This window comes from Lytechinus variegatus, chromosome 2, assembly GCF_018143015.1.
Source record: "Lytechinus variegatus isolate NC3 chromosome 2, Lvar_3.0, whole genome shotgun sequence".
Lineage (NCBI taxonomy): Eukaryota > Metazoa > Echinodermata > Echinoidea > Temnopleuroida > Toxopneustidae > Lytechinus > Lytechinus variegatus.
In genome coordinates, this window is record NC_054741.1 from 28,204,624 (window position 1) to 28,232,409 (window position 27,786).

The 27,786-nt window shown below is 36.6% G+C and overlaps 1 protein-coding gene across 1 annotated transcript; it reads right to left on the reverse strand.

Annotated features, from left to right (window-relative positions):
* Nucleotides 1-8,676: 8,676 nt before the first annotated feature.
* LOC121407753 lies at nt 8,677-27,686 on the reverse strand. The gene is made up of 10 exons (XM_041598945.1): nt 27,182-27,686; nt 26,009-26,419; nt 24,127-24,325; nt 23,593-23,664; nt 20,721-20,798; nt 18,608-18,676; nt 17,176-17,428; nt 13,611-13,734; nt 11,910-12,158; nt 8,677-11,306 (listed from the first exon to the last, which is right to left on the reverse strand). The coding sequence occupies exons 1-10, from the start codon at nt 27,626-27,628 to the stop codon at nt 10,062-10,064; spliced, it is 3,147 nt and encodes a 1,048-aa protein (XP_041454879.1). The 5' UTR covers nt 27,629-27,686; the 3' UTR covers nt 8,677-10,061.
* Between the last annotated feature and the right edge of the window lie 100 nt (nt 27,687-27,786).

The window sequence follows — 27,786 nt, forward strand, 5'->3', positions numbered from 1 at the left end:
ATCACATCCTCCCAGCACACACATGCATTCACCCAACAGAGTCACAAGTAAGCCTGAGTCGAATCGATTTTAAAATCGGTGTTCGATCGATGTCATCGAACACCGGTGCAGATTTTGCAAAATCGGTGCATCGAAAAAAAAAAAAAATATGTCGGCCGGCCGATTCGTTTGGTTTACACAATCAATCATCAAAATATCAGTAATGTCCAACTTTACTACTACTTACTTGATTTCTATTGCCCCAGAAATGAAACCGATTGAGTAATTATGATGGTATTCACCATTAATTTGAAGTTTATTTCGATCACAGTTCGAGTCTTACTCGTCTGTTCGTGCCGAGATAATTTATGCATGATGAATTCATGAATGGAAGTCATGGCCATCGATCGTGCATGCGCAGTACTGTTCTTTAAACAAACCAGAAAATGGCCGGAAATTGACGCGATCAACGTAAAATAAATCTTGCTTTCATGAACAATATTAATATCATGACCATAGAACATTATTTAATCGTAATATTTAACAATAATTTGCATATGATAATCATTAATATGAATTTAGAGCTTGATGTGAAACGTTTGTATTTCGTTTCAATTTTCAATGGCGGACATCTCATGACGATCGACTTGACTTCGAGCTAGTGCACTTGTCTAAAAAAAATAATCATCACATCAGGATTGATTCTCGAACATTGTCTACATGCAAAAACTCTGTTCAAGTTTGTAATATCACCATATAATAACATTTTACATGACAACACAGAGGAAATTGCGTTTGATTTTTTCCCTTCAATTCGAAGCTAGTTTGTGCCCAACTTTGGGCTCTGATTTCATGAATGGGAAAATATGTCATACGTCATCGAACACGCATGCGCATTGTGCTTATTTTCTCGGAGCTTGGAGGAGACGTCCAGAGATGGAATAACAATAGAATTATAGTATTAATTCTTCCATATGAACATAACATACTTTGCTGACATCGTCAATATTCTTAGTATGACCATAAAATATTGTTAAATCGTAATAATTTAGATGAATTTAGGGCTCGATTCGAAACATTCGTATTTATTTTGATCGCATGATCAATTGCGTCTAAAATTAAAAAACTGGATTGTCATTATCAGGATTAATTCTCGAACATCGTCATAACTCATATTCCACAATCTTTCCTCACAATCGTTATATCAGCTTTGAATAGCAATTCAAATGACCATCCAGAGAAAATTACGTATTTATTCTCATAAATTTATTTGGAGCTCATTTTGGATCCAACTACACAATCTCAGGCAAGTTACAGCGCTCTCCGTTGATTGCACTTGTTTGCTGGCGCTGACGTCAAGCACGCCTGTCGTTTCGGGAGAGTGAGTGTACGGAGCTGCGGACGGGGCTGGTGAATGGACTGCGAACGCTAGTTGACCGAAAATCATTCGGATCGACTCTGCGTGATTCATGTCTTTATTATTGTTTCATTTTAAACTTATATGTTGTCATCTGCAAATATCATTGTTGAAGATATTTTGGGAAGAATTCTGCTTTGGTCCCCGGCCTTTTTTTGTGTGTTTTGTGATCATGGAAAATACAAACGAACTTTGCTCTGTCATCTGCTTGTGCAACGCTCACCCGCCCGGCCAACGCCAGCGCATACCGTCAGTGCGTAGTGCATATGCAAAGCGCATCGCATCGACGCAAAAACAAAAGACTAAATTTTCCCCGCCTTCAATATTCGATGCATCGATGTTCGATCGAATTAGAGCTGTCGAACACCGGTTTTCAAAATAATCGATATGACTCAGGCTTAGTCACAAGCACACAGACAATCACCGTAACACACATCTAAGTACAGGCGCTATCACTCACCCAAAAAAACCCTGAAATACAAATTACGTCATTAAAACTGATTTATCTGCGCCATATTCCAAAGCAGGCGACGGATTAGTTCAGATTCAGGAAGCAGGGTCCCCGAAAATGCACTAAAAATGAAGAAATCCGTCATCTTTTTCCCTGGGTTACCAATTAACGAGCCCAAATCTGTTGTCAGTGTTAACGAGGGGGTGCCGCAGAGCCAGACAAAGTCTCAGCGGAGCATATCCCTGACTAGACAAAAAGCTTCGGTCTCTGTTATGTTGGTTGTTCAGCTGAACTCTGTTGGCTTCACTCACCAAATACAGAGACCGAAGTTCTAGCGCGATCTGTACAGGGGACTGAATGGCCATATGTTTATGTACTTAAGATTGGACAAAACAGGGAAGTGAATTTGTGTGACAGTTGAGGTAAGTCACTGTTTTTGTTCCTTTCAACTTGTTTTTCTCTGTTTTTTGGCAATTAATGCCAAGAGGGAATATTAATTTGCATTTTAGTCGCAATAATTGTCAATTTTTTATTCATTAACTCATTGAGTGCTTCGTGCACACTACGTATCCTACTATAACATGCCACACTCGTGCTCTCACGCCTACTATTGACTGCTTTGTGCTTGCATTGTTTCCTACCCTCGCCTGCTTCGTGCATGACTGCGCACATTTGGAATTACAATCATTGTTACGCCGTTTTGCATTGTATTGCACATCGCATGCACGCCATAATTAGCACTATTGTGTGCAGTGCAAACAGTGCTTTCTGACAAATCAACTTATGTGGTTTACATTCGACTTTTTCAAGTATTTCTACATTTTTTTACAAGATATGGCTCCGCCTCTGAGAGGGAAGAGACCTCGGTTTTTTGATCCATACAAAACACTCCACAAAATGGAACTACTTGATACAACTCATATTTTAGCGGTAAAGATAATAACCAATCCATATAATGAGGACACCATTATAAGGAAATTTCCTACAACTTCACTACACAATATTTTGTGGATAAACTAATCATTAGGGAGTTACAAGCAATTGTAATCATGACTATTGAAAGGAGTGAATACGACTCGCGATCCCAAAATCAATGTGGCACAGGGGGGTTTTGTGGCTGGCACAGGGGATTAGCATCGGATTAGCACTGTGGCATTGGGTTAGTAGTGTGCGTGGCATGTTAAGAGTTAAAGACAAAAATTGAAGAGCCCCGACGGGGGGATTTTGCATTGCAAGTCCCTGGCTGCACGATAGCGAGCCGTCTGTGTACGAGGAGAAATAAAAAAAAAATGTTAAAAAACTCCTCGAAACAGACGGCTGCCAGCTGTCTAATCCCTGACAGAAAATGAGAAATAGACCTATTTATCGTTCTAGTACTGTGTCTAGCAGACACATAAGAACAGAATAGGAGACGTTGATCCACCATAAAACAACTCGGCCTCGGGCGCTGCCGGAACCTCACGTTCGCGCCGCCCCGCCCCGCTGCTGAGCCTACCGTACTGGCTACCGACTCTGCACGGCATTCTGTGCGCTGTGCAGTCCCCAGCCACAATTTTCCGGTAGAACTGCCCAGACCCAGTGCAGTGCCAGTAGTCGGCCTGCACCTGCCCAGTAGTCAGTAACAAATTACACATTTAGTTCTACAGCTGTATTCTTCCTCTAGTAATTAAAGTTGTTAAATAAGAATGCGGAAAACTTGAATGAGCGCAACTTACAGTACACTTCGTCACACCACCTCCAGATTTGTAATCACAATGAAATAAGAACTAGAAGGCATCATGTGACCATCTGTCAGCTGATCAAGCGTGGAAATACACACAACCTCTTCTCCACATTTCAGAGTTCACCCTAACAAAAATGTTATTGTGAAAATAGTAGAAAATGAAATAGCCGAAGGTTTGAGTTATTAGAAGTTTGATTAGGCCTATTTTATCTGTGACGTCATATGCAAGAAGCAACATGCTAGTGGTAAAAAATTTGAAATGTTATTTTTCTCTGAAAAATGGGGTAAAATGAAAATGTTTTTTACTGTATCTTTTGTATATCAATAGACAAATATATATTTTCACATCCGCTCATGAAAGGAAAACAAAAATAAGTCATCAGGAACCATTAAAGTAATAAAATCCAAAATTTAAAATACTAACAACTTTCTTAATTTTCCTCACTTTCACCAATTTTCATGATTTTAATGCTATATTTCTTACAATTTACTTCTTCAGGGTGAACTTCCCCTTTGAGGCTTAAAACACCCATGACGCCCACACACACACACGGGGGGGGGGGGGGGTGCTGTGTGCAATCAGGTTTCAAGATGGAAAAAAAATACCCCCAAAATGTCATGTAAAAAAAGTTGAATTTCGTTGATCACGTAATTTGCTCACTCTCTATTTTTTCAAACATAAAAAAAAAAGAATGGTATGTAGACACGTACACTACTGATGGATCCGGAGGGGGCCGGATATGTGCCCCCCCCCCCTTGAGAGGCATAATCAAAATTTATAATGTAGATGTGCTGTTTTAACACAAGTGTGCACCCATTTCGAAAGCAAAGGACCCTTCTTTTTTGGGGTCTTCTAATTTTCCTTTGGAAATTGCCCCTCCCCCTCTCTGTATATATATGGGTGGTTTGGAGGACACTCCCCCCAACCCCCCTTTTGGGAAAATCCTGGATCCGCCCGACACACACTCATAAGTATGGTACATATATTTACATATATAATAGCACACACTGACATAGATGTATATACATATATATATGGGTATTTCGGAGGACACCCCCCCCCAAAAAAAAAAAGGAAAGAAAAAAGAAATGGAAAGCAAAATCTCTTAATTGATGTCAGAATCCATTTTCATTTTGCAAAAGTAAACATGTACAGGCCTACACCATGTAGTTTGCTGACATGGAATCATTGACCCCCTCCCCCTCAGCCCCACGCATTCCCGTTACTTTCAGATAACATTGCCTCAGTCTTACATAATGGAACCACAGAAATAATAAATCTGTTATCCTTTTAAAAAAAATGACTAAATACAGTACATGTAGAGAGCCTGTTAGGGCCAACACATTAGAATCTACACTAATAAAAAAAAATGCTTCAATTTGGGCAAATATGCGCAAGTTCGCTAGAATTGTTTAATTTTTTTAAAAACAAAGGTAGATTCGCACCTCTCACACACACCTTCCTGAAAAATGCCTTCACAATTTTTCCAGACAGATTTAGGGAAATCCAAATTGTAAAGAATTTCATGTCAATGACAAAAACATCATATTTTACATCACTCCCATTAATATTTGAACAGTTCATTACATTCTATTTTTTTTTATAGCAGAGATAAGGAAGGTTAATCACAAACTTTTCTCTTTTTTTTTTAAACCAGGTCAAAAAGAATGGGTGTATTACTCGATCACAGATGCTGAAAATATGATGAAACAAAGTCAGAGAAATTGGAAAAGGATGAGGAATACAAGTCTATAAATTCTGACAGTTCACAAGAGGAAGCAGCTAGCTAGGGGTTTGGAGTTAATTTAAATCTCCAGGATATAGGGGCAGTATTACATTAAGAAAACTAATAAGATTTTGAGAACAGGATATGAAAGCAGTTTGGGATGGGAAAATAGAAGAACCCCTTCCATATTATTCCCCCCCCCCCCATCAGCAGTTTCGGCACTATCTCTCTCATACATATTCTGTTATTTCTCTTGAAGCTAAATATTACACTTTGTATCCTAAACGCCATATCATATGCCCCTGCATACAAACAAAATTTCAAAATAAATGCATTTCAATGCACAATATAATGCTTTTCTATGTATGTTTTATTAAAGCAAATCAGGATAACACATATTTACATACATGTACATGTAATATTCTATACAAGTAAAGAAGAAAAACAAAATGACAAAAAACAGACAAACAAGTACAGATAACTGTGGATGTGTGCACATGCAGTTATAGAGTGTTGTGCTACACATAAAAGAGAGTACATAATAATGTATACTGAACAAACCAACATATCTTTGAGACTTGAGTAACTTTACTTTCTTAAACTTGTTGAGGCATTATACTTCTGTGAAGTAAAACATGTATATATTGGTATCGATTTCATATGAAACAGTTTCGAGAATACCTTCAAAAAGACACAATGACAGAATCACAGAACAATTGTCATTAAACTGATATTCTAACCTCCTTGCCAAAATTATGACCTTAAAATTACTTGACATAATCAAACACTTTCAAAACACTATAACAACAAATCGATGACACTTGCTCCAGCGACAATTGTTGCGATGGAAAATTTGCATGTTAAGTCTAACATAACCTTACCTCCAAAACTAAATAAACCCTAATATTCATCTTTACATTATTCTGAAACAAAAACTCTATTACAATCCTAACTCTAGCCCTGTGCCTTTTGAGATATCAAGGCCAGAGCAAATGTCGCAGGAGCAAATGTCGTGTCACCCCTGGAAACATCTAGGATCAATGAAAAGTCTTTCTTTTCCTTCTGAAGGAAGGGGGTGGGGTAATAACACAAAGCAGACAGTGGTTCACCAAAACTATATTGAGCATAATTTGATCCTGAAATCTGAGCATGGTTACTGTAAAAATACATAACTGATTCATAATTCAGTAAAGTTTCACAAACACATAGATTCCTTCTTTCTTTGACAATATCACCTTCGACTGTATAGGTAAATTATTTTCAAGCAAGATTTCTGTTTTCTTGAATGAGATACATTGGCGTAAATTCAAGCAGTAAACCTATTATTCAAGGGGGATGAACTATTGTTTCACCCCCCTTAAAATACTATGTAGTCATGTATACACCCATGAGACAGCACATTAACAGCTATTCTCAATTACTTCAAATATTACAAATTCCAATTGAGGACTATAAAATCCACTCTGTGATGTCCCAGCAACCAATGATTTAATATAAAAAACTTAAAAAAAGGAGCTGTCAAAGGTTGTAAATCTTAGTTTATGCTATCAAAATAAATTGTTTAAATGACTTCCTAAAAAGGAGTAAAAAAATCTTGGAACATGAATCATGCTCATTTGGTTATTGTTAATTTTATCCAATAAACCATTTCATAATTGAATCATTTCCTCCATTTTCAATAAAATTGAACTTCTAATGAAAGAAATGACAAAAAAATCCAATAGATTAAAAAACACAAGCAATCACATAGTTTGTCATTTCCATTCTGATATGCTTTTTACACTACACAAATGAAGTACAACTTGTGTTGATTTAAATGAAGTATGATAAAGTGATTTCCATACTTCTGCCTTAATTTTTTCCATTGTTCCCTAACAACGTTTGAGGCTTTTCTTCCATCGTTATGGTCTAAGACTATATTTAGTCGTATAACCTAAGTGTTATCAGCTTCAACACTTCCATAGTTTGAATCACGGAATGTAAGTATAAGCTGTATACAAAAGTTGAGGAACAAAATAAAAATAAAAAACAAGACAATTTTACTCTTCAAAGTCACTTTACCAACAATATACTGAATATCATCACCCCATAACCTTGTTATTGATCATTGATATATGATCCACATGGAGGTAAGGACAAATGCACTCTTCTAAACTTCTGACTGATAATAATAATAATAATAATAATTGTAAATTTATATTGCGCAATTTCTATTTGGATATACTCAACTGCGCATTACAATACATAACAGATAAGCAGAAAAACAATTATTAACAGGATACGCAAAAATTTAGTTCACTAAATGAATCGAAGAAAAATAAGTAAAGATTAATTATTTCTACAAAATACATAATCAAAAACATGAAAAAGTGACTTCTTATTAAAAACTATCTTGAAAGAGGTGGGATTTCAGTTTGGTTTTAAATAAGTTGACAGAGGATGCATTTCTTATTGAGGAAGGGAGACTATTCCAGAGTTTGGGTGCAGCACTGATAAAGGCACGGTCACCTAGTGTGATCTTTGTTTTACATGTTGGGAGACTGAGGAGCATTGTGTCATGGGAACTACGAAGCCTGTAAGACTGGGTGGGTGATTTTAATTTAAGGAGTTCACTGAGATAGGTGGGGGCCATGTCATGTAGTATCTTATATGTTAGGAGCATTATTTTGAATTTGATTCGCTGACGTACTGGAAGCCAATGTAGATGGATGAGTAGGGGCCTTACATGGGAAAATTTGGGCGAATTACAAATGAGTCTGGCACATGCATTTTGAACACGCTGTAATTTGTTTATCTGAGAATCTGGTAAGCCAAAAAGTAGTCCATTACAATAATCCAACTTGCTTGTTACAAATGCATGGACCAGTGTATCAATACATGTACTGCTTAAATATTTTCGGATATGACGTAAGTTGTAGAGATGATAAAAGGCAGTTTTGCATGTTTTGGATATGTGGGTTTCCATGTTTAGCTGCGAGTCAAACCAGACACCAAGGTTTTTTGCAACCATGGTCTGCTTTACTACAGTATTTCCAACTGTTATGCAATCTATATTTAGTTTAGACACTTGTCTAGGTGTTCCAATAATAAGAAACTCAGTTTTGCTATCATTGAGTTTCAACTTACTGCTCAACATCCATCTACGAAGTTCCTGTAGACAGTGTTCAAGAGACAAAACACAGGACTGTTCTTGTTCCCTGACTGGGCTGAAGGAAATGTATAATTGAGTGTCATCTGCATAACAGTGACAAGATATTTTTTCAGAGTATGCTTTGATAACCGAAAAAAGCCTACTAGAATAAAGGGAAAAAAGGAGAGGTCCGAGCCTGGACCCTTGGGGAATGCCCCATCTAACATCAAATTTCTTTGAGGTACTGATAAAGTATTTCAATGAATCTCATTAAGAAGTGATTATGTGTAAACAGTACTAGAGACAGTGCTACGTAGGGACAGTTATTTTCTGTTTTACTGGTAAATAACACGGAAATTCCATTTGGTTCTTATACTTTTCATGTAAAATTCATGGAATTCATCTTTGCAAAACGGAATTCAGGTTTTTGCTGTGTACAATGTCAGTGACAAAACAAAATTTCCATTTTTAGATCAAGTTGAAATGGAATTACAGATTTTCAGAAACGGAAAATACAATTCACTATCCCTAGTACATCGGAGCATTCTTCCAAATCTTAACAGCATCCATGTCCACTAGATTAAAAAGAAAGCATAGAGTTCAGCAACTTTAGCAGACTGCAACAAGGACAGACATAAGGCACAATGAATTTATAGTAATGTTATTATTTCATGACTTGTGAAGGCAGATCTACCAAAAGACAGGATATATGAGTGGCAAGCAAGTGGGTAAGACTAGAAGACCTATTTCAATGATTGAAGAAATTTCTAAAAATGAACAAGGCAAAGCAAGAGAAAGGACAGGCCTTCATTGCATGCTCCATTATTTGCAGGAGACGTGGAAAACATGAAAAGCAGATCCGCACTATACAGTACATAATTGAGTAGTTTATTCAGTCGATGCAATGCTGTTCTTGCAGATAATGATCAATACAGGGGGGTGTTTCAAAAAGCTGTTCATAAGTTAAGAGCGACTTCAAGAACAACTGGTGATCCTTTATGGTAAATGGTATTCATTGGCTATGGTTTCGCACGTAAGAATGGATCGCCAGTCATTCTTAAAGTCGCTCTTAACTTACGAACAGCTTTATGAAATGCCCCCCAAGGGGGAGAGACTGTACAAACGACTGGTCATGGTGATCCTTTCTTTTGGTACATTGTAATACACATCAGATTTCCATTTGCATACATTTCTAAAGGGTCACAAGGGTCACCAGTTGTAACGCCTTTATGAAGCACCGACCAGATCTCACAAGCCATGATAAATCAAACCAAACGCAAAAACAAATATGCACACATGTTTTATAGGTGAATTTGACAAGAAGTTTATGTGAGTAAAATGAAATATCACTTACACTTGTCTGTACATAGTGCAACAAAACTTGGCAACATGTTTGTGTACAAAGAAAATAAGATATTTTTGAGGTGTCGTAAAATGCTATAGAGCAACCTCAATCTTATTTGGCAATTAAATCAAATGTGTGTAGGTTGTAGGTCAAATATGTGCATATGATAAAATCTAACAACATGAATGGCAGCACACAAATGTGGCCAGATTGCAAGATTCAGAGTTTGATGTATATTGATAGATGGTATTTACAGGTGTATTACCACACTTAACATCTGTCATAAATCTTATTCCATTAGTTTTGCAAATTTAGCCTGTTTTAGTCTTTTCTCTTTCAAGGCTGATATCTTGGCCCTATACCTCTCCAGATCAACTCTTTGTTGAAACTTGAAGTCTTCGAATCCTGTATGTGATCTTCCAGGCACATTCACCAAGCACCTATTCTTGACTAGGAGTTCAGCCAAATCTACAGTATCGGATGCTTTTATGTGAGCAGCATCCGGTGCAGTGGGCGTCGGTCTTCCTGTAACCTTAATATCGAAAGACCTATTCACTGTTTCTTCCATAACAACTACTTGACTATAACGTGAGATTACAAGATCCTTGCTAAAGTTTGATGATGTATCTCTCAGTACACTCATGAAGTCTTTATTCATACTCTCCATTCCATAATCTTTTCCTACATTTTTTCCTTCACCACCATACACATTCACCGTCCGATTCCATTTCATTTGGTACGCTAGCCTGTCCGACACTCCCCCATTAACATTCATGAGAAGCTGGTGTCCTTCACTGAAGTACTTTGAGTGGTGTTTGTCAAAGAAGTGTGGAAGATCAAGAAGCCAATGTTGGATCATGCGATTACCGTCTCCTTCTCGTATCGCATCATGACGTACCATCTCACCGAGTCCAAGATGGAGCAGAGCTTTGGAATATTCGTATTTTGAGTCCACATCATCCTTCGGTCTCTCCTGTTCACCTCCACCCTTCTGTTGATGCTGCCGCCGACATCTGATGCTGCAAAACCAGTCACCTTTGGGGATCTTAGATTGCTTCAGCCGCATGCACTCATGGTGGAACCATTTCCCCTTCTCACAGCTTTCATATGCACATCTTATCATTCTCCCTTTTCTTTTTGTTTCTTTGCATACGCAGAAAGGGCCTTCATCCTCATCAAGCTCCATAGCATCCCCTTGGTTCAAGGTTTTGATTCCCTTGGCAGAATCCCCTATCTGGTAAGGATGGAAAGACATCTCCAGCACATATTTACATGTGTTACTGAAATAGGATGACAATTCATCTGGGTCTTCTGGCAGATCTTTAGGGGTATCACTCAGCTTCTGTATGCCCATGTATTCACATGCTGCAGCCAACACGTATGCTTCTGTTGTGAACCTCAGAAGGTTGGTCAAGGGCTCGAAAGACACATCGACTTTCGCTGTTGCATAAGTACGCATGTAGGTGTCCCGGACATAGGATAAACTTCCACATGATTTGACACTCTTTGCATCATAGAGAAGCTTGTATGTGTCCTGTAAAAACAAATAGGATATAAAAATACTGTTAATAAATATTTGGATTGTATGTGTCCTGCAAAACCAAAAATCAATCGAAAATACTTTTCATCAGTAATTGGAAAAGTGACTGTTTGCAATAGAATATTGAGGTCTCACCGAGTATTTAAATCTTCAATTGGTTTGAATGTACCATCTTCAAGGTAAAAGAAAAAATACCATTTTGTGTAAACTCTTCTTCTACCATTAATATCATGCCATTTGCAGAATACTAGCTATAGAGAATTACATGTAATTCAAAAGGGATGCTCCAGGCTGAAAATATTTACAGCTAAATAGAGTAAAATGATGAAAATTTTGATCAAAATCGGATAACAAATAACAAAGTTATTAGATTTTAAAGATTTGCATTATTATGGTGAAAGTTCTTGGCATGTCTTCATGATGATGTCACAACCCACTTACCTTTTTGTTATGAATCTGTACCCTGATTTGGATGCAGATGCCTGGAGTGGAATATGCTCCACCAACAGCGATCTGAAGTGGCTTAAAATTATGGGAATCTCTTCCTTCATAACTGTAGAAACATAAATGTACCACTGAAGAAAATATAAAACTTACCTCAAGCAACAGTTTCCGCTTGTGCCACTCCTGTGCGGATGGCATTAACCCACTTAGTCTACTCCAAGGTGTATCCGCATTCCTTCGGGCTCCGATGGCATCTCTGACTCTGTCACAGGACTGTGCACTACCATAGAGAACCATGGGGATAGGTGACTTCTGTCCAGGAACGTATTTGTGCCAATGGTCCAATGCGTCTATCATCTCTGAAAGTTTGGTTTCATCTTTCTCAAGAACTCCCAAAGGTACCTGTGAGGTTGGGGTGATTTTCAGGATTAGATGAATCCTCTTTTGATGGTATGCTAATTGTGAACTTCTCACCATCTGAATACTAAACATTCCAATTATATTCTACGGTAATCTAACTATATCACTCGTTAAGGATATCACATGACATCCTTAACATGTCATCTGTCATTCTCCACATAGTGTATAGGTTTTGCAGAAAGCTATTAAAGTAACAGCTCTGATTCATAGTCACAACACACATCACTAATTGGAATATGTGCAGAATGAAAATGCATTGGAATGTGTACACTTGGATGAAACAATTTTTTTTGCATCGAACTCTCATCTATGATTGATATCACGTACCGAAGTGGTAACGTCACAAAAAACTTCTTTTGCATTTCAGCATCTTTTATACCATACCTCGGCAGGGCGTGATGAAAAACAAACTTAATATATCAATGCAGAAAAAAGGGTGTATTTCTCTACAAAGAAACAAACAATTTTAAGCCCAATTCACAGATTCAAACAGTGACACATGTATACCTTCTTTGAGTGTGCTTATGGGGAAGATAATGCACATTTTATAGAGTACCGAAGTGTGACATCATCAGTTTTCTTTTTTAGGTACTTACAATTTTTGATACCATACTTTTGTTGAGCAAGATGAAATACCCCCACTACCAAAATTTGGTGGAAATTAGTCCATGGGGGCCTTAGATATGACCTCATGAACACATAATTGAAGTCAATGCATTGAGGCCTGGTTCCTAAATTTGAGAACCAGGCCAATTATACATTGACTTCAGTGGGGCTGATTATGTGTTCATGAGGTCATATCTAAGGCCCCCATGGACTACTTAGTAATTACCACCAAATTTTGGTAGTGGGAGTATTTCATCTTGCTCAACAAAAATATGGTATAAAAAATAGTAAGTACCTGAAAAAGAAAACTGATGACGTCACACTTCGGTACTCGATAAAATGTGCATTACCTTCCCAATAAGCACACTCAAAGAGGGCATACATGTGTCACTGTTTGAATCTGTGATTTGGGCTTAAAAGTGTTTGTTTCTTTTGTAGAGAAATACACCCTTTTTCTGCATTGATATATTAAGTTTGTATGTGTCACACTCAGTTTTCCTATCAGAGAGTTGGCTTGACTGATACTTGATAATTTGTCATTCAGAAGCTTGCACACTTTGGAACCTATGTAAATCTAAAACTTTAATCCTCAATTCATTGAATAATAATTTGGAATTTGGGATTTATTGTCTTTAATTGTGAACACTCTGAAATACTTTACAAAATAATTTTTCTTTTATTTCTTTCTGAGGAATAAATGAATTTTCAATATTTCACAGATAACGAGGAAAAATTCTTAGTTTGGGTAGTATCAAAATCATGCATATCTGTATATAGTAATATGTTGAAGCCTTATCTAACGTTATGTTAATTGAAAAGAACAATTACCAAGATACTTTTCTTCTTCATCTCTTCAAGATACGGGTGTGGTATCTGTTCCATGATGCACATGTCCTTGAAACAAGGAATGTGATTGCAGAGTATTCGGGATATCATCACTTCATACTCATACCTGTGAAGTTTAATTACCAGATGATTAGCAAAAAACTCATCTTAAATCATGCATAGTGTATATATGAAAAGAAGTTTGAATTTAAAAATGTATGAACATAGTACTAGTTATCTGAAGTCTAAATGCCAAATCAATTGAAAAATAAATATGTGATTAATATATCTGAATTAATTCAAGAAAAATATCAAAGAACTTAATTTTTTGTTGAAACTGAAAACTTTCAAATGCTTCAACGCTGTTATTCTTCATAAATATCAAAGTTGCAGCATCTAGAGGCTTGCAATATTTTTTGTGTCAGTGGTATACACGACAAGAACAGTGTACTGTTGAGCAATGATGTCAAGACTTGCAACTTTGTTTTGTAATTTATTGTCTCAAATGCTATTATATCAAAATACTTTGTATAGAAAGATTTGGTACACTTTGAGTAGTTAAATCATTCATTTAAAAAAAACATTTGCATTTTCAATGATAGAACGAAGGGTGAGCATACAGGTGGTGCTGTAGCTCGGTTCCTTCAACTCGGTCCAAACCCGGCTCGTAAATCTTATCAGAATCATAGCTCGACCCGGAAAGGCCCGGTTACCCGGTCCGGCTAAAAATGATTTATGTCCATGCAAAAATACAATGTTTCGACCTACTTGACTCTTATCTGTGACCGACATCACCTTCTGACCTTGTTCTCAAAAGACCATACAAACCCCCAAAATATTTCATTCACTGTTTATATTATCCAGTAGTAATGTAGAGAGGGGATCGAGACGATACAAGGCCAACTCACAATCCCTAACATGCTTATCACCAGTGCAGCGGTCAACAGCACAGTCTGTGCACCGCTAGTGATTTACTACGAAACATGTGCTTTGCAATAATTTTTTTTTTTGTGTGAGAAATCGAGAGGTAGATTACAAACCACATTGTTTATTATGTTATCATTCTGGACTTCTGGTGACTCAATTTTCAAACAGGCTCTCGCAGAGATTGTTTCTGTCTACCATAGGGCAGATTTTTTTCGGAGGGGTGGAGGTGGCAGAAAGAGATAATTTCTGAGCATATTCAATTCATCATATTTGCTTTGCAGCAATATAATATTTCACTCAAACTATTTTTTGTGTATGATTTATTTTTATCTGTCTTATTCTAGCTTTCAGCTACCGGTAATAATAATTTTTTGTGATAGGCCTATTGATCAAGAAGAATAATCTGAAAAAATTACTCTCTTAGAAGAAAGGTGTATTCCCCTTTTAATAAAAACAAGTGGAATGCCTCTGGCCGTCTCACCTGCATCACGCGATTCAACATAGCAGCAGTGCTGGCTTTGAAAACTACTATAACTCACACAAGATGTTCAGTGATACTTGGTTACTCTTATTTCCACGTTTTATGAATTAGACCAATACACTTAGAGATAGGATGGTAATTCAACAAATACCCCCAATGCGGCCAAAGTTCATTGATCTCACATGACCTTTGACCTTGATCATGTGACCTGAAACTTGCACAGGATATTCAGTGATACTTGATTACACTTAGGTCCAAGTTTCAAAAGTGAGATCAATAAACTTGCAAAGTTATGATAGTAATTCAACAGATACCCCATTATGGCCAAAGTTCATTGACCTTTGACCCTGGTCATGTGACCTAAAATGTGCACAGGATGTTCAGTGATACTTGATTACTGTTATGTCCAAGTTTTATGAACTAGACCAACATACTTTCAAAGTTATGATGGTAATTCAACAAATACCCCAAATTCTGCCAAAGTTCATTGACCCTAAATGACCTTTGACCTTGATCATGTGACCTGAAACTTGCACAGAATGTTCAGTGATACTTGATTACTATTATATCCAAGTTTCATGAATCAGATCCAAAAACTTTTAAAGTTTTGATTGTAATTCAACAGATACCCTCAAATCGGCCAAAGTTCATTGACCCTAAATGACCTTTGACCTTGGTCATGTGACGTGAAACTCATGCAGGATATTTGGTGATACTTGATTAACCTTATGTCCAAGTTTAATGAACTAGGTCCATATATTTTCTAAGTTATGATGACATTTCAAAAACTTAACCTCAGGTTAAGATTTCGATGTTGATCCCTCCAACATGGTCTAAGTTCATTGACCCTAAATGACCTTTGACCTTGGTCATGTGACATGAAACTCTAATAGGATGTTCAGTAATACTTGATTAACCTTATGGCCAAGTTTCATGAACTAGGTCCATATATTTTCTAAGTTATGATGACATTTCAAAAACTTAACCTCAGGTTAAGATTTCGATGTTGATTCCTCCAACATAGTCTAAGTTCATTGACCCTAAAAAAATGACCTTTGACCCTAAATGACCTTTGACCTTGGTCATGTGACATGAAACTCCTCTTCTCGTCCGTCTCGTCCACCCTGATTAATGCATCCTTTAAATGGGAATTAAAATGTTTTGCACCCAGCTGAGCTATTATTTTCGGATCACCGACTTCGTGGAATATGTCAACACGACAGAGGGTTTTTTTTGGGGGGAGGGGGCTTTTATGGTTAGCAGAAAAAAAAATGATATAAAAGATATCTCAATAAACCAGACAGATTATTTTACCTAAAAAGAGAGAAATATTCTGAAATATTCTGCATGTCATCACAGCTATTATTTTTGGATCACCGACTTCGTGGAATATGTCAACACGACAGAGGGTTTTTTTTGGGGGGAGGGGGCTTTTATGGTTAGCAGAGAAAAAAATGATATAAAAGATATCTCAATAAACCAGACAGATTATTTTACCTAAAAAAAGAGAAATATTCTGCATGTCATCACAGTCATAATATCAAAAGGAAAACTTCTTTAGTTATGACCATGCCTAATGGACCAAGTGGCCTTTTACCTGTAAACAAATTGGACATTCTCACCCAGTGAAACCATTATACCCCATTAAGCCTACTCTCAGCCAATCACATGACCAGTCAGATGATATCACATGGTAGGTACTGCACTGTGTGCATGTGCTCCGTTAGCCGGCTAGCTATGGTCTCGATCCCTCACACACAAGGCCATGACTCAGGAGGTCCAATCATGATGGGGAAAAAATGAAAATAAGGTAGGGATGCTTGGCATTTGACCTGTCCCCTCGACCATCACACTAGGTGGATGGATTGCTTGTTAAAAACAGTTTCAAGACTCTTATTGCGGTGACAAATGACAGCTCAAATATTATCAAACCATCCAGGTTTATTTACAGAGTTCGAGGGACTAAAAGTGAAACCTGACCCGTAAAGTTCCGAACCGGACAATGCCACATCTGCAGAATTCAGTCCGGTAAACAATCCGAGCTACAGCACTACATACAGCACAATCAATTTATCTCATTTCGTGATATCATGCTAACTTCAAAATCCTGTAACTTTGTTTTCACTATTAATGGAGAAAAAGAGAGGACCAATAATTTACCTGAGCATATCAATATCTCCAGTAGAGGGGAGGAAGACATCTTCGCCAATACTCGACAACTGTTCCAAAGATGGTGGCTCATCGCTGAGATGGAAACATGGAACACGGTCAATCTCTCCGTAGGAATTGAGAAAGTTAACCTCTTTGGTGAGTTTTCCTTCGCTTGGTTGAAACTTTGGTAGTGTCTGATTGACAGTGTCAAAGGTCAACGTAAATCCCAAGGGTGATGCTGGGGTGTCATCAGCTTTATTCTCTACCAGACCAGGGAGTACAAATGGACAGTTTCAAATTAAGTTATCGTACATGCATGTACTTCCCTTTGAAAAAAAAAATCTTGTCTTTTGAGAAATTCAACAGGTAACATTTTTTTGTGAATGTGTATTAGAGGTTTGACCAACAAAACATGTATTGCAGAAGCTATTATTTTTGCGGAAATTGCGAATTGCTGATCGGCGGCAAATTTGCACGTGAAAATATTGAGATATTTAGTAACCAGCGTCAGTGTCCCCATATGGAATACTTTGCTATTGCAAACATGCTGTGTACAATAGAGAACAAGTTGAGATATGTACAAAAAATAATGTTAATGATAGTGAACTAGTATCTTCTCCTTCATGCTGAGTGTTGAATGTAAAAAACGACACTATAATCTTCGGTGAGCCCAGAGAAACATATTTCATTGAATTTAATATTGTATCACCCGAGTTCATTATTAAATATACCTAAAACATGGCAGAACTTGACTACTTTAAAATATGGTCATTTTCTGGTGGGGGTTCACTAAAATTTGAGCACCACTGTACGTACTAATAGCATGTCCAATGTCCATACTTAACTTTCATAGTTATATGATTTGAATTTGAATGTCAATATTGTGCGATAGTTCAAATAAAAAGAGTACACAAAAATATCATTTGATAGCATTTATCAGCATGAATAAGCTAGTTTGGAGTTCCATTCCGATGTCTTGATTATTCATATATTTTTTAAAATTTTATTTTTCGTTAGATCAACAAAAAAAATGCGTCCACTAGCGACTGGTATTTCGAAGATGGCCTAAGTACATTGTTATAGCAACTTGTTGATGCATTCAAAGTAAAAATGCTTGCATAAAGTGTTCATTTGTGAGCTATTCTAGTCACCTGGTCTATACAATTTTTGCATCCTGCTATGTAAGGCATGCTTACATAATATCTTGCTTTGAAATCTGCCTAGCAATGTAAAAAATGTCATTAGACAAAAAAATGCTCATGAGGTAATACTGCACTGGTATATTGTGTAGCTATCACCTGAAATGGGAAAAACCCTACCAAAACCTGATCATATTGGATATTGGTGTGCAAGCATAATTGATACAGGCCTCAGTAATTTGATCATCTGTTGCAATCATTATTTCATTTTTTTTACAGCTCTTGCTCATTAAAAATCTTACCTTTTTCTGTTTGTGCCGCTTGACTGTCATCCTGAGATTCCATTGTTGTTACCACGCTTACCTCTACCACTGTAATAAAAATGTTAACATAAGAAATGAATAATAGCAACAATGTCTGACAATATCTCTCATAAGCTTTATATAACAGTAGTAGACAATGTAATTTTAGTTTTTACCCTTTCTCAACTGGGCTATTTCAGACCAACATTATACTGAGGGGGGGTGGGTCAATTGACCCCCCTCATATCTCGGCCGTTAATTGTGATCGCCGCGAAAATTTGCACACGGGTAAAGTCGGATGTAAATTACTTAAATTTTTCTATTAACTAATCAAGCAAATAAGTGTATGAAATTTGCCCTAAATTGTGTTTTTTAATGTTTTTGCCTTTAACACACTTTATAGCTAGTAGAATGTTAAGTTTTGGTGAAAACATCAATTTTTACATTTCGAACAAAAATCTACAAAAAAAATTGAAGAAAAATAATAAATTTCTTAAGTATTTAATTATTGTTTTTAATTCTTATGTATTCTTTTGTTTTTTCAAATATTTGTTTTATATTGTTTTTTCGATGAACTTTGTCGAGGACCCTTTTTCAATCATACAAGTAACAAAAAATAAATCCATCTAAACCAACAAAATTATAAATAATAATAATAAGGGTTAAAGGGATAGGAGCATTGGTAACTTGAAAAGGAGATGCATAGCCTTTAACAAATACCAGCGTATTTGACCAATGAGATATATAGATGGAGTAATAAGCAAAACATCTTCAAAACTGCCAGTATACAAATATTGACTGCGCATGGGGATGACGGTGTAAATTATCAATCCATGTGTTTCATACCAGCCCTTCTATCACCCCGAGACCTTGGCCGAATGGTGATAGAAGGGCCGATATGAAACAGGCCTGTGAGTGGGGTTTCAAAAAAACAGCGGAAAATCTGAAAATTTACCTATTTACCAGTCGCAAAATATCGCGATTTGAGCCGCTGCTTTGCACTTGTATGCCAACAACGGCAACGGTGCACGGTGTGATCCGCAGCAGTTTCATAGAGTTACAAATACTAAAAATTCGAAACTTCGCAAAGGCAAAAAAAAGGCCCCGTAACGTGTATATTCACAACACACACATTCTGCTCGCATCCATTTACCTAGACTTGTTTTCCAGCCGTTTTGGATAAAATAGCGGAATTTTTACTAAAAAAAAACGGAAATGGAACACAGGAAAAAAGCGGAAATTGAAATCGGTCTCAAAAATGAAAAAAGCGATGAAACTGATGAAAAGCACAGATGGAGTGATGATTTTCAATCTCATCTGAATACAGAGCAGTCCATATTTGTTTTATGTAACTCATCGAAAATCACATAACTCTATCCCAAATCCATCTACTTTTTCAGGACAACTAGTGTAACTCTATAATCTCAATTTGATTTGCTAAATCACTCCCGGGGCTGCTCTGCTGCATGCTGGCTAGAACAGCCAATAAATCCAGTTGGCCAGCCAGCACACCGTTGGCTGCACGTACATGACCGAGCAGAAGCGCAATAAAGCGCAGCTAGTTAGCTCGAGCACACATAGCAACACAACTTGTGGCCCCGCCCTCAGGGCTAACGAGTACTATCAGAGGGTTTGATAGAAGAAATGTAGAGTAAGTCAAACCCCTAAGGCGATGATAGATGGAATAGCACCGCGTCACATGACGCAGTTTTGACCAATCAGAGATAGGAATCTTAGTATGAGGTAAATGAAATCTGATTTTCTTTGAAGATGCGAAGAAAGATTGCAGATGGGTAGACATGATACCAGCATGGATACGTAATGGTTTATATAAAAAATAAATTGGTAAATTGTCCAGTGTTGAGACGAAAATTTTTTAATAGCCCTATGAAATTTAATCTTTCGGGGTGTTGAAAGAAACTTGTGATCAGTCACAAAGCTATATGGTGTACCCAAATCAATCATATGTCTTCTCATTAATTGCAATTTGTTAATGATAGCTAACACTTTTCTTGCTACATTTAAAATTGATTGATCAATTTTCAACTTGCAAGAGAAATTTGAAAATATATTCTTGCAACACTCACGCAGTGTACAGTATTTTGGCACTCACCTTCGCCGTTTCGTGAGATCATAACTTGGCTGTTTCCACCAAGATCTATCGGGGTATCAGCATCAACAACTTCTACAACTGCATAAAGATACCAACAGAAATTACTCCATTACCATTGTAATAAAATTCAATTTGCAGAGCGTCTACCTTATATTGTTCCCATGATTATTTGTACAGGATATCACTGCCAAGAGAAATATACAAACTTTAGAATTAAAAATTGAATTAAATAAGAATTGAAATTCATTGGATAATACTGAAAGGCGAAAGCATCAGAACTCAGATTTCCAAACATTTTACTAATAAAGGATTATAGTTTTATCTCATCTCAACCTACATGTGGGCTATTCCACGGTTACTCACGTTACATTTGGAGACACCTTGACTCATACTTGGAGCTGTAACTCCATTATTATTGATAGGAACTAAACATCTCCTTATCACAACAAAGTACACAGTCTGACTATCCTTTGTATAAAAACAAAACTTTGGAAATTTTATTATGCTCCTGGCAAATCTTTGGAATGTGTCGGTTACTCACGTTACATGATTTGGACATGCATAAAATGAAAAGTCGACATAGGTGAAAAGTCTCCTCATACAAGGCTTTTATGAAAGTTGATTATATCCTTTTCAAAGAAGTATATTAGGGAGACAAACTTTGTATATAATTAAAAAAATAAAGAACACATGGTTTTTACTTGGGGTGCAGATAATATGGTTACTCACGTTACAGTTACGTTACATTTTGTCCATGTATGGTTAACAACACACATGTCATTAAAAATTCAATAATGTGTGTAAAATTCATTGCTAGGAACATCAAAAAGAGATTTTATAACAAAAATTGGAACAATTGGAGCTTTTTTAGGGATTAGGAGGGAAAAGTATGATTTCGCTTACTAATTATGCATAAATTAGCATAATTGCTGAATACCAATTTGCATGAAATAAATTACTGTATAGTATTGTAGATTATGTCCAAGACAACCTGCGCGCAAATTTTCGACGTGATCATGCAGCCAATTGCCTAGATCTCAAGGGGGGCCTGGGAGCCCCCCCCCTCTCCCCCACCCCCCGGGCCATATCAACTCCCAAAATACCCCGGCCTAGATAGGGTTACAGGTGTAAAGGGCATTCAATGTGCTGTTCGAACACTCTTTAAAGTTTGGTTAATCGAAACCAAGTCTTACTAATGCACTCTCGCATTGTGAATACTTCTACTAATATTCAATTTTTTGTGTGATTGTATGACCACTGATATTTTGATGAACAAAGAGTCACATCAAAGAGGTGTACCCTCATTTTGCTTTTAATTTTAAATCAAAAATAACTTCACAACTCACCATGAGACTTAAAACTTGACATCCCACAGAAAATTTTACCTAACTAAATAATTTTTACTGGTTACTCACATTACATGATGGTTACTCACGTTACAAAGTTACTCACGTTACAGTTTTTCTTCATCATTTTTATAAAAAACTTGTACTTTCTAATGATTTTGATAGTCATCAGTGTGTCAAAGATTGTTTGAAGGAAGAGAATTTAAAATCCCACCAATTAACTGTGAAGATTTTTTCTCTCAGAAAACAAAGTCAGGTTACTCACGTTACATCACCTGAGCAGGTTGCAATATTCAATTTTGAATGAGTACTACAAATTAACTTGAAAAGCTGTTGTGTATTTTAAGTAATTTGACTCTTCTAAACTTCAGAAATATATAAATTGGTATGTTTTTGCAATAACAAAATGGTAATAAGGCATATTTCATTTTTCACCATTTTTCTTGTATTTTGGTACAGAATGGAAGGCACAACTTCTGACCATTTTTTTCCAAAGTATACATATGAAAATAAACTTTTTATTTCTTGTTCCTGAAACTATCATGTATGAAGGACTTAAAGTATTAAAAAATTCAAGAAAATATTGAATTTGAATTTTTAAGCTCATGTCCACCAACCTGTGGAATTGCCCATGTACATCCTCAGTATACGGAATAGGCTTGGGGAATTTCAAAGCTATAGTCACACATATTTCAGTATACATGGGCAAGTTAGAAATCTTGTCCGTATTGTGAAAGGGACATTTAAGAGGTTGTAATGACCTGTAAAATAGTGTTAAGGGACTTTGATGGTTGATGGTATGATGATTGATATCTAGAATAATAATCATGTACAAAATGGTGACATATGACTTTGACCTTGAACCTAAGAGAGAAAATATGCTGTTACATGCCATTATGGGAAGCAGAAAAAAGAAAATTTTTAAAAGATTATTTTCAAGCTGAGAATTCTCTGAAATTATTTCATTTGACAACTTGTAACTCAGTGTGATAAAAGTCACAACACTCAAGTATATCAAAGGCATGTTTCATGTCCAAGCGGCAAAACCCTCTAATTAAACAAATTAATGACATGCTATGTATGGGACATTTTGTCCCGCATAGAGAACGTACAAAATTTTCCCCATGACTTTAAAAATTGAAATAACATTAAATACAGAAATTACACATTTTTCTTTACAATGTTCTAAGACATATTTGATATGAATGTGACACAAATTAGCAATTTTTTCTATGTATTTCAACTTTTTCATATTTTTTCAATTTCCAGAATTTTTGCTTCAATCATTTTTATTAATCAATATTTATTACATATCAGTCTTCATAAGCTATTAAGAAAAGATGAATGAATCACTTTTGGAGAATTATTGAAATTTGTTTTTCTCTATGACTTTGTACAGAAATTTGATATTTTTCCATTGACATTGTGTGCAAATGTCCCATACATAGCTCATTTTAAAATATGAACTATTTATCAATAAGTAAAATAGATGTTTGAACCATTTTGTGGTATATTTGTTCACTCACCTGCACCTGCTTGTGGAACCATAGTACGACTATCACCATGATGATCGTTTTGGGTGTCAAAAAGACCTTGCTCTGTATAATTATTTTCAATAAGAAAGAAAATATTAACATGAGGGAGAGTTACTAATTCTTCATTAATTATTACATTCAAACCTGTTAGTGGTCATCTGTCTATAGCAGCTACTTGCTTAGAATGTCCACTAATTTGATTCACATGGAGGCTGGTTGTGTCTAACCATTCTACAGCAGTTTTGTGTTCCTTGGGTGGTCACAAGTGACAGCGACAGGTTTCACTTTACAAAAAATATAAAGCTAAACATTCTTTCCCAACACTCCTGCTCTTCCTCTCTCATTCCAATAAAGGGAGGGACATGTTTACATATACATGACAATGGTAAAGGAAATATAAAATACCATACAGTATAAAAGTATAAAAAAAACTATCAATGGTGTAATAACAATAGTTACAAAAGTATATCACACATTCCAACAAAGAATCAGATGAATGCTTCCAATTAAGTATACTAATCATACCTGTCTCCCAATTTTCAACTTCCGTCCAATCATCGCTAGAAGGTTTCATCATCGCTTTACGGTCCGTTGACTGTAGTTCTGCGATTCTCTGTTTTTGTTGGTCGATTGTGTCATTTAATTCACTTTTCAAAGAATTTATACTATCTCTTGTGGTTTTGATGCAGGAACAAAGTCCAAGTCTGCTGAGCCTCAGAAAAGTCTGTTATTGAATAAAAGTAGCATAAAACATTTAAAGGGCAGCATAAAATTGATCGATCATACATCAAAAGAAAGCAAATTGTAAGCTAAAAAATGCAATCTCATTGATATTAATACAATTTACAGCTTACCAGCCGCTGAATATTTGTTAAGTATCCATGAGCCTAAAACGAGCTTTATTACAAGTACACAAGCAGCTGGGATTCCATTTAATTTGGCCATTAAGGCTAATGATTATTGACCTTTTACTTTGGTTATGTGACCTGAAATGTGCACAGGATGTTCAGTGATACTTGATTACTCTTATGTCCAAGTTTTATGAACTAGACCAATAAACTTTCAAAGTTGTGATGGTAATTCAATAAATACCCCAATTTGGCAAAAGTTCATTGACCCTAAATGACCTTTGACGAAGTTTGACCTATCATGTGATGTGAAACTCAAGCAGGATGTTTAGTAATACTTAATTAACCTTATAAACAGAATATGAACTGATATTTCATGAATAAAAAATATGTTACCTATCAATTAACTGTATCCACTTAAATTTAAACAAGTGGAATGCCTCTGGCGGTCTCACCTGCATCATGCAGTTCAACATAGCAGCAGAGCTGACTTTGAAAACTACTCTAACTCGCACAAGATGTTCAGTGATACATGGTTACTGTTGTATGTCCACTTTTTATGAACTAGACCAATAAAATTGGTATCCAACAAAAAAACCCAACATGGCCAAAGTTCATTGACCTTACATGACCTTTGACCTTGATCATGTGACCTGAAACTCGCACAGGATGTTCAGTGATACTTGATTACTCTTATGTCCAAGTTTCATGAATCAGATCCATAAACAATCAAAGTTATGATGGTAATTCAACAGATACACCCAATTCAGCCAATGTTCATTGACCTTTGACCTTGGTCATGTGACCTGAAATGCGCACAGGATGTTCAGTGATACTTGATTACTCTAATGTCCTCCAAGTTTCATGAATCAGATCCATATACTTTCAAAGTTATGATGGTAATTCAACAGATACCCCCAATTCGGCCAAAGTTCATTGACCCTAAATGACCTTTGACCTTAATCATGAGACCTGAAACTTGCACAAAATGTTCAGTGATGCTTGATTACTATTATGTCCAAGTTTCATGAATCAGATCCATAGACTTTCAAAGTTATGATGGGAATTCAACAGATACCCCCAATTCAGCCAAAGTTCATTGACCCTAAATGACCTTTGACCTTGGTCATGTGACATAAAACTCATGCAGGATATTAGGTCCATATACTTTCTAAGTTATGACGTCATTTCAAAAACTCAACCTCAGGTTAAGATTTTGATGTTGATTCCTCCAACATGGTCTAAGTTCATTGACCCTAAATGACCTTTGACCTTGGTCATGTGACATGAAATTCTAATAGGATGTTCAGTAATACTTGATTAACCTTATGGCCAAGTTTCATGAACTAGGTCTATATACTTTCACAGTTATGATGTCATTTCAAAAACTTAACCTCAGGTTAAGATTTGATGTTGACGCCGCCGCCGTCGGAAAAGCGGCGCCTATTGTCTCACTCTGCTATGCAGGTGAGACAAAAATGATGAATTCTTTTTTTTTAATGATCTCCGTGTAAGTACATGATTGGATAACATATTCATGAAATAAAAATGTAGTTTACCTTCCTGTTTGTCCCAGCATACCAAAGAAGTCGACCAATCAGTTCTTGGCAGATTCTTTGCCTTGAAGATCTAATAAAGAACAAGTGAGCTGCTGTCATTGTGAGCCGATTATTGTCATTCCTCACAGGTTTTCTTTCCAGTGTGCTTTCCAAAATGTTCATGAGTGTTGGACACCTCACCTTTAAACTTCTGTGTGCAGCTCTCCATGAATATTTCTCCATTGACTTTGTCTTACATTCGGCATCGATTGAGAAAATAGATTGACCCGATTTCATCTCTGCGCTAATTTTCTTGCAAACTGATTCAATCATGAAGGAGTCCAAACTCTTTGATGATTTTATATGCTTCATCACCTTCTTGTAACGGTCAGGTGGTAGATCTGATGCAACATGAGGAAAGATGTCCATTATCTGTGAAAAGAATGACAAAATGTTGTTCAAATATTTCTGATTTCTCTCATGATGAAAATGCAATATTATTGCTACTGTACCAGTAGCAGAAGTTAAAACAGCTTGTCAAGGGTGCCAGCTACAGCTACACTCAAGAAAACTTGTCAACGCCAAAAAATAAGGTGCCGAGTTGGTTGTATACCCAGTTGTTGTGTGTTCGGACAGGTTGTGTGTCCGGACGACCAATTTTAGAAAGTCAGTTGGAAAAATTTACAAGCAAAGTTTCATCAATTTTTAGTACAAAATGTTAAGAAATATTATAAAGAACAAAACAGAAGATGATTACGGTACAACTATTGAATTCATATTTCTAGTGTAAAACCAAAGACAATAGAGTCCGGACACCCGACCCCCCCCCATCCTACAATCTCTGATCGCTATTTTTTAACAAATGTTTCAAATTGATTGCAATGTTTTCTACAATGATTTAAATTAATTTAGTATCCATTAGGGGTACTAGGTTTAGGGCACTTGTTCACTGCAACCACCCTACCTGTCGTGAATCCACACATGTGCCATGTGTGTAGATAATTTTGTTTATTCACAAGCCGTCTGTGTACAAGGAGAATTTTTTTATGTTAAAAACACTCCTGAAAACAGAAGGCTGCCAGAGCTCTGTTTATCCGATTTTGATGAAATTTTCAATGTAATGCGCTTGTTGGACTTTTATTCAAATCGGCTTTTATGAGGGGTGGACATGTCCTGGACTGGAGTGTAAGTTACCTGATCTTGAGACAGAGGGGTGTCAATTATGCAGCTGCCATCATCACTGCTGCCAGTTTTGGTCTTTCTCCTTTTTCTTTTCGCCTTGAAGTAAAACTCTCCATCTGCGGACCCTTCCAGTACTCGTTTGATCTTATATCCCACAGGAGTATGAGCATCATTGGTTACTTCTTTGAGAGTTGATAGCAATGCCTTCAAACTTCCAATGGCATTAGATAATTTGCCTAAAATTTTTGCGCACACTGGGCAGATCAGATGACGCCTCCCTTCACCTGGGCCAAATTCTATTCCAAGTGCTTTCAGGGCGTCTATCGAAGAAATTTGACAATTTTGGCTTTTTATTTTTGCAGTAAGTTTTCGCCTCTGTAATTCATTGTTTATATTACGCCCACAGTTACAACACACCAGATTTTTCTTTATCGGCCTCTTTGTCTTTGACTTTGGCATGATTGAAACACTGTTGAAAAAGGGTTGAAACTGTTAATATACCGGTACGATGTCAGCTCGTTACGCGTGTAGCCGGTGTCGATGTCATAGCGAATTAGCCCGGGTACCAGCGGTCCAAAACGGCTAGCCGATAGTACCGCCAGTATACCAAACGGCTA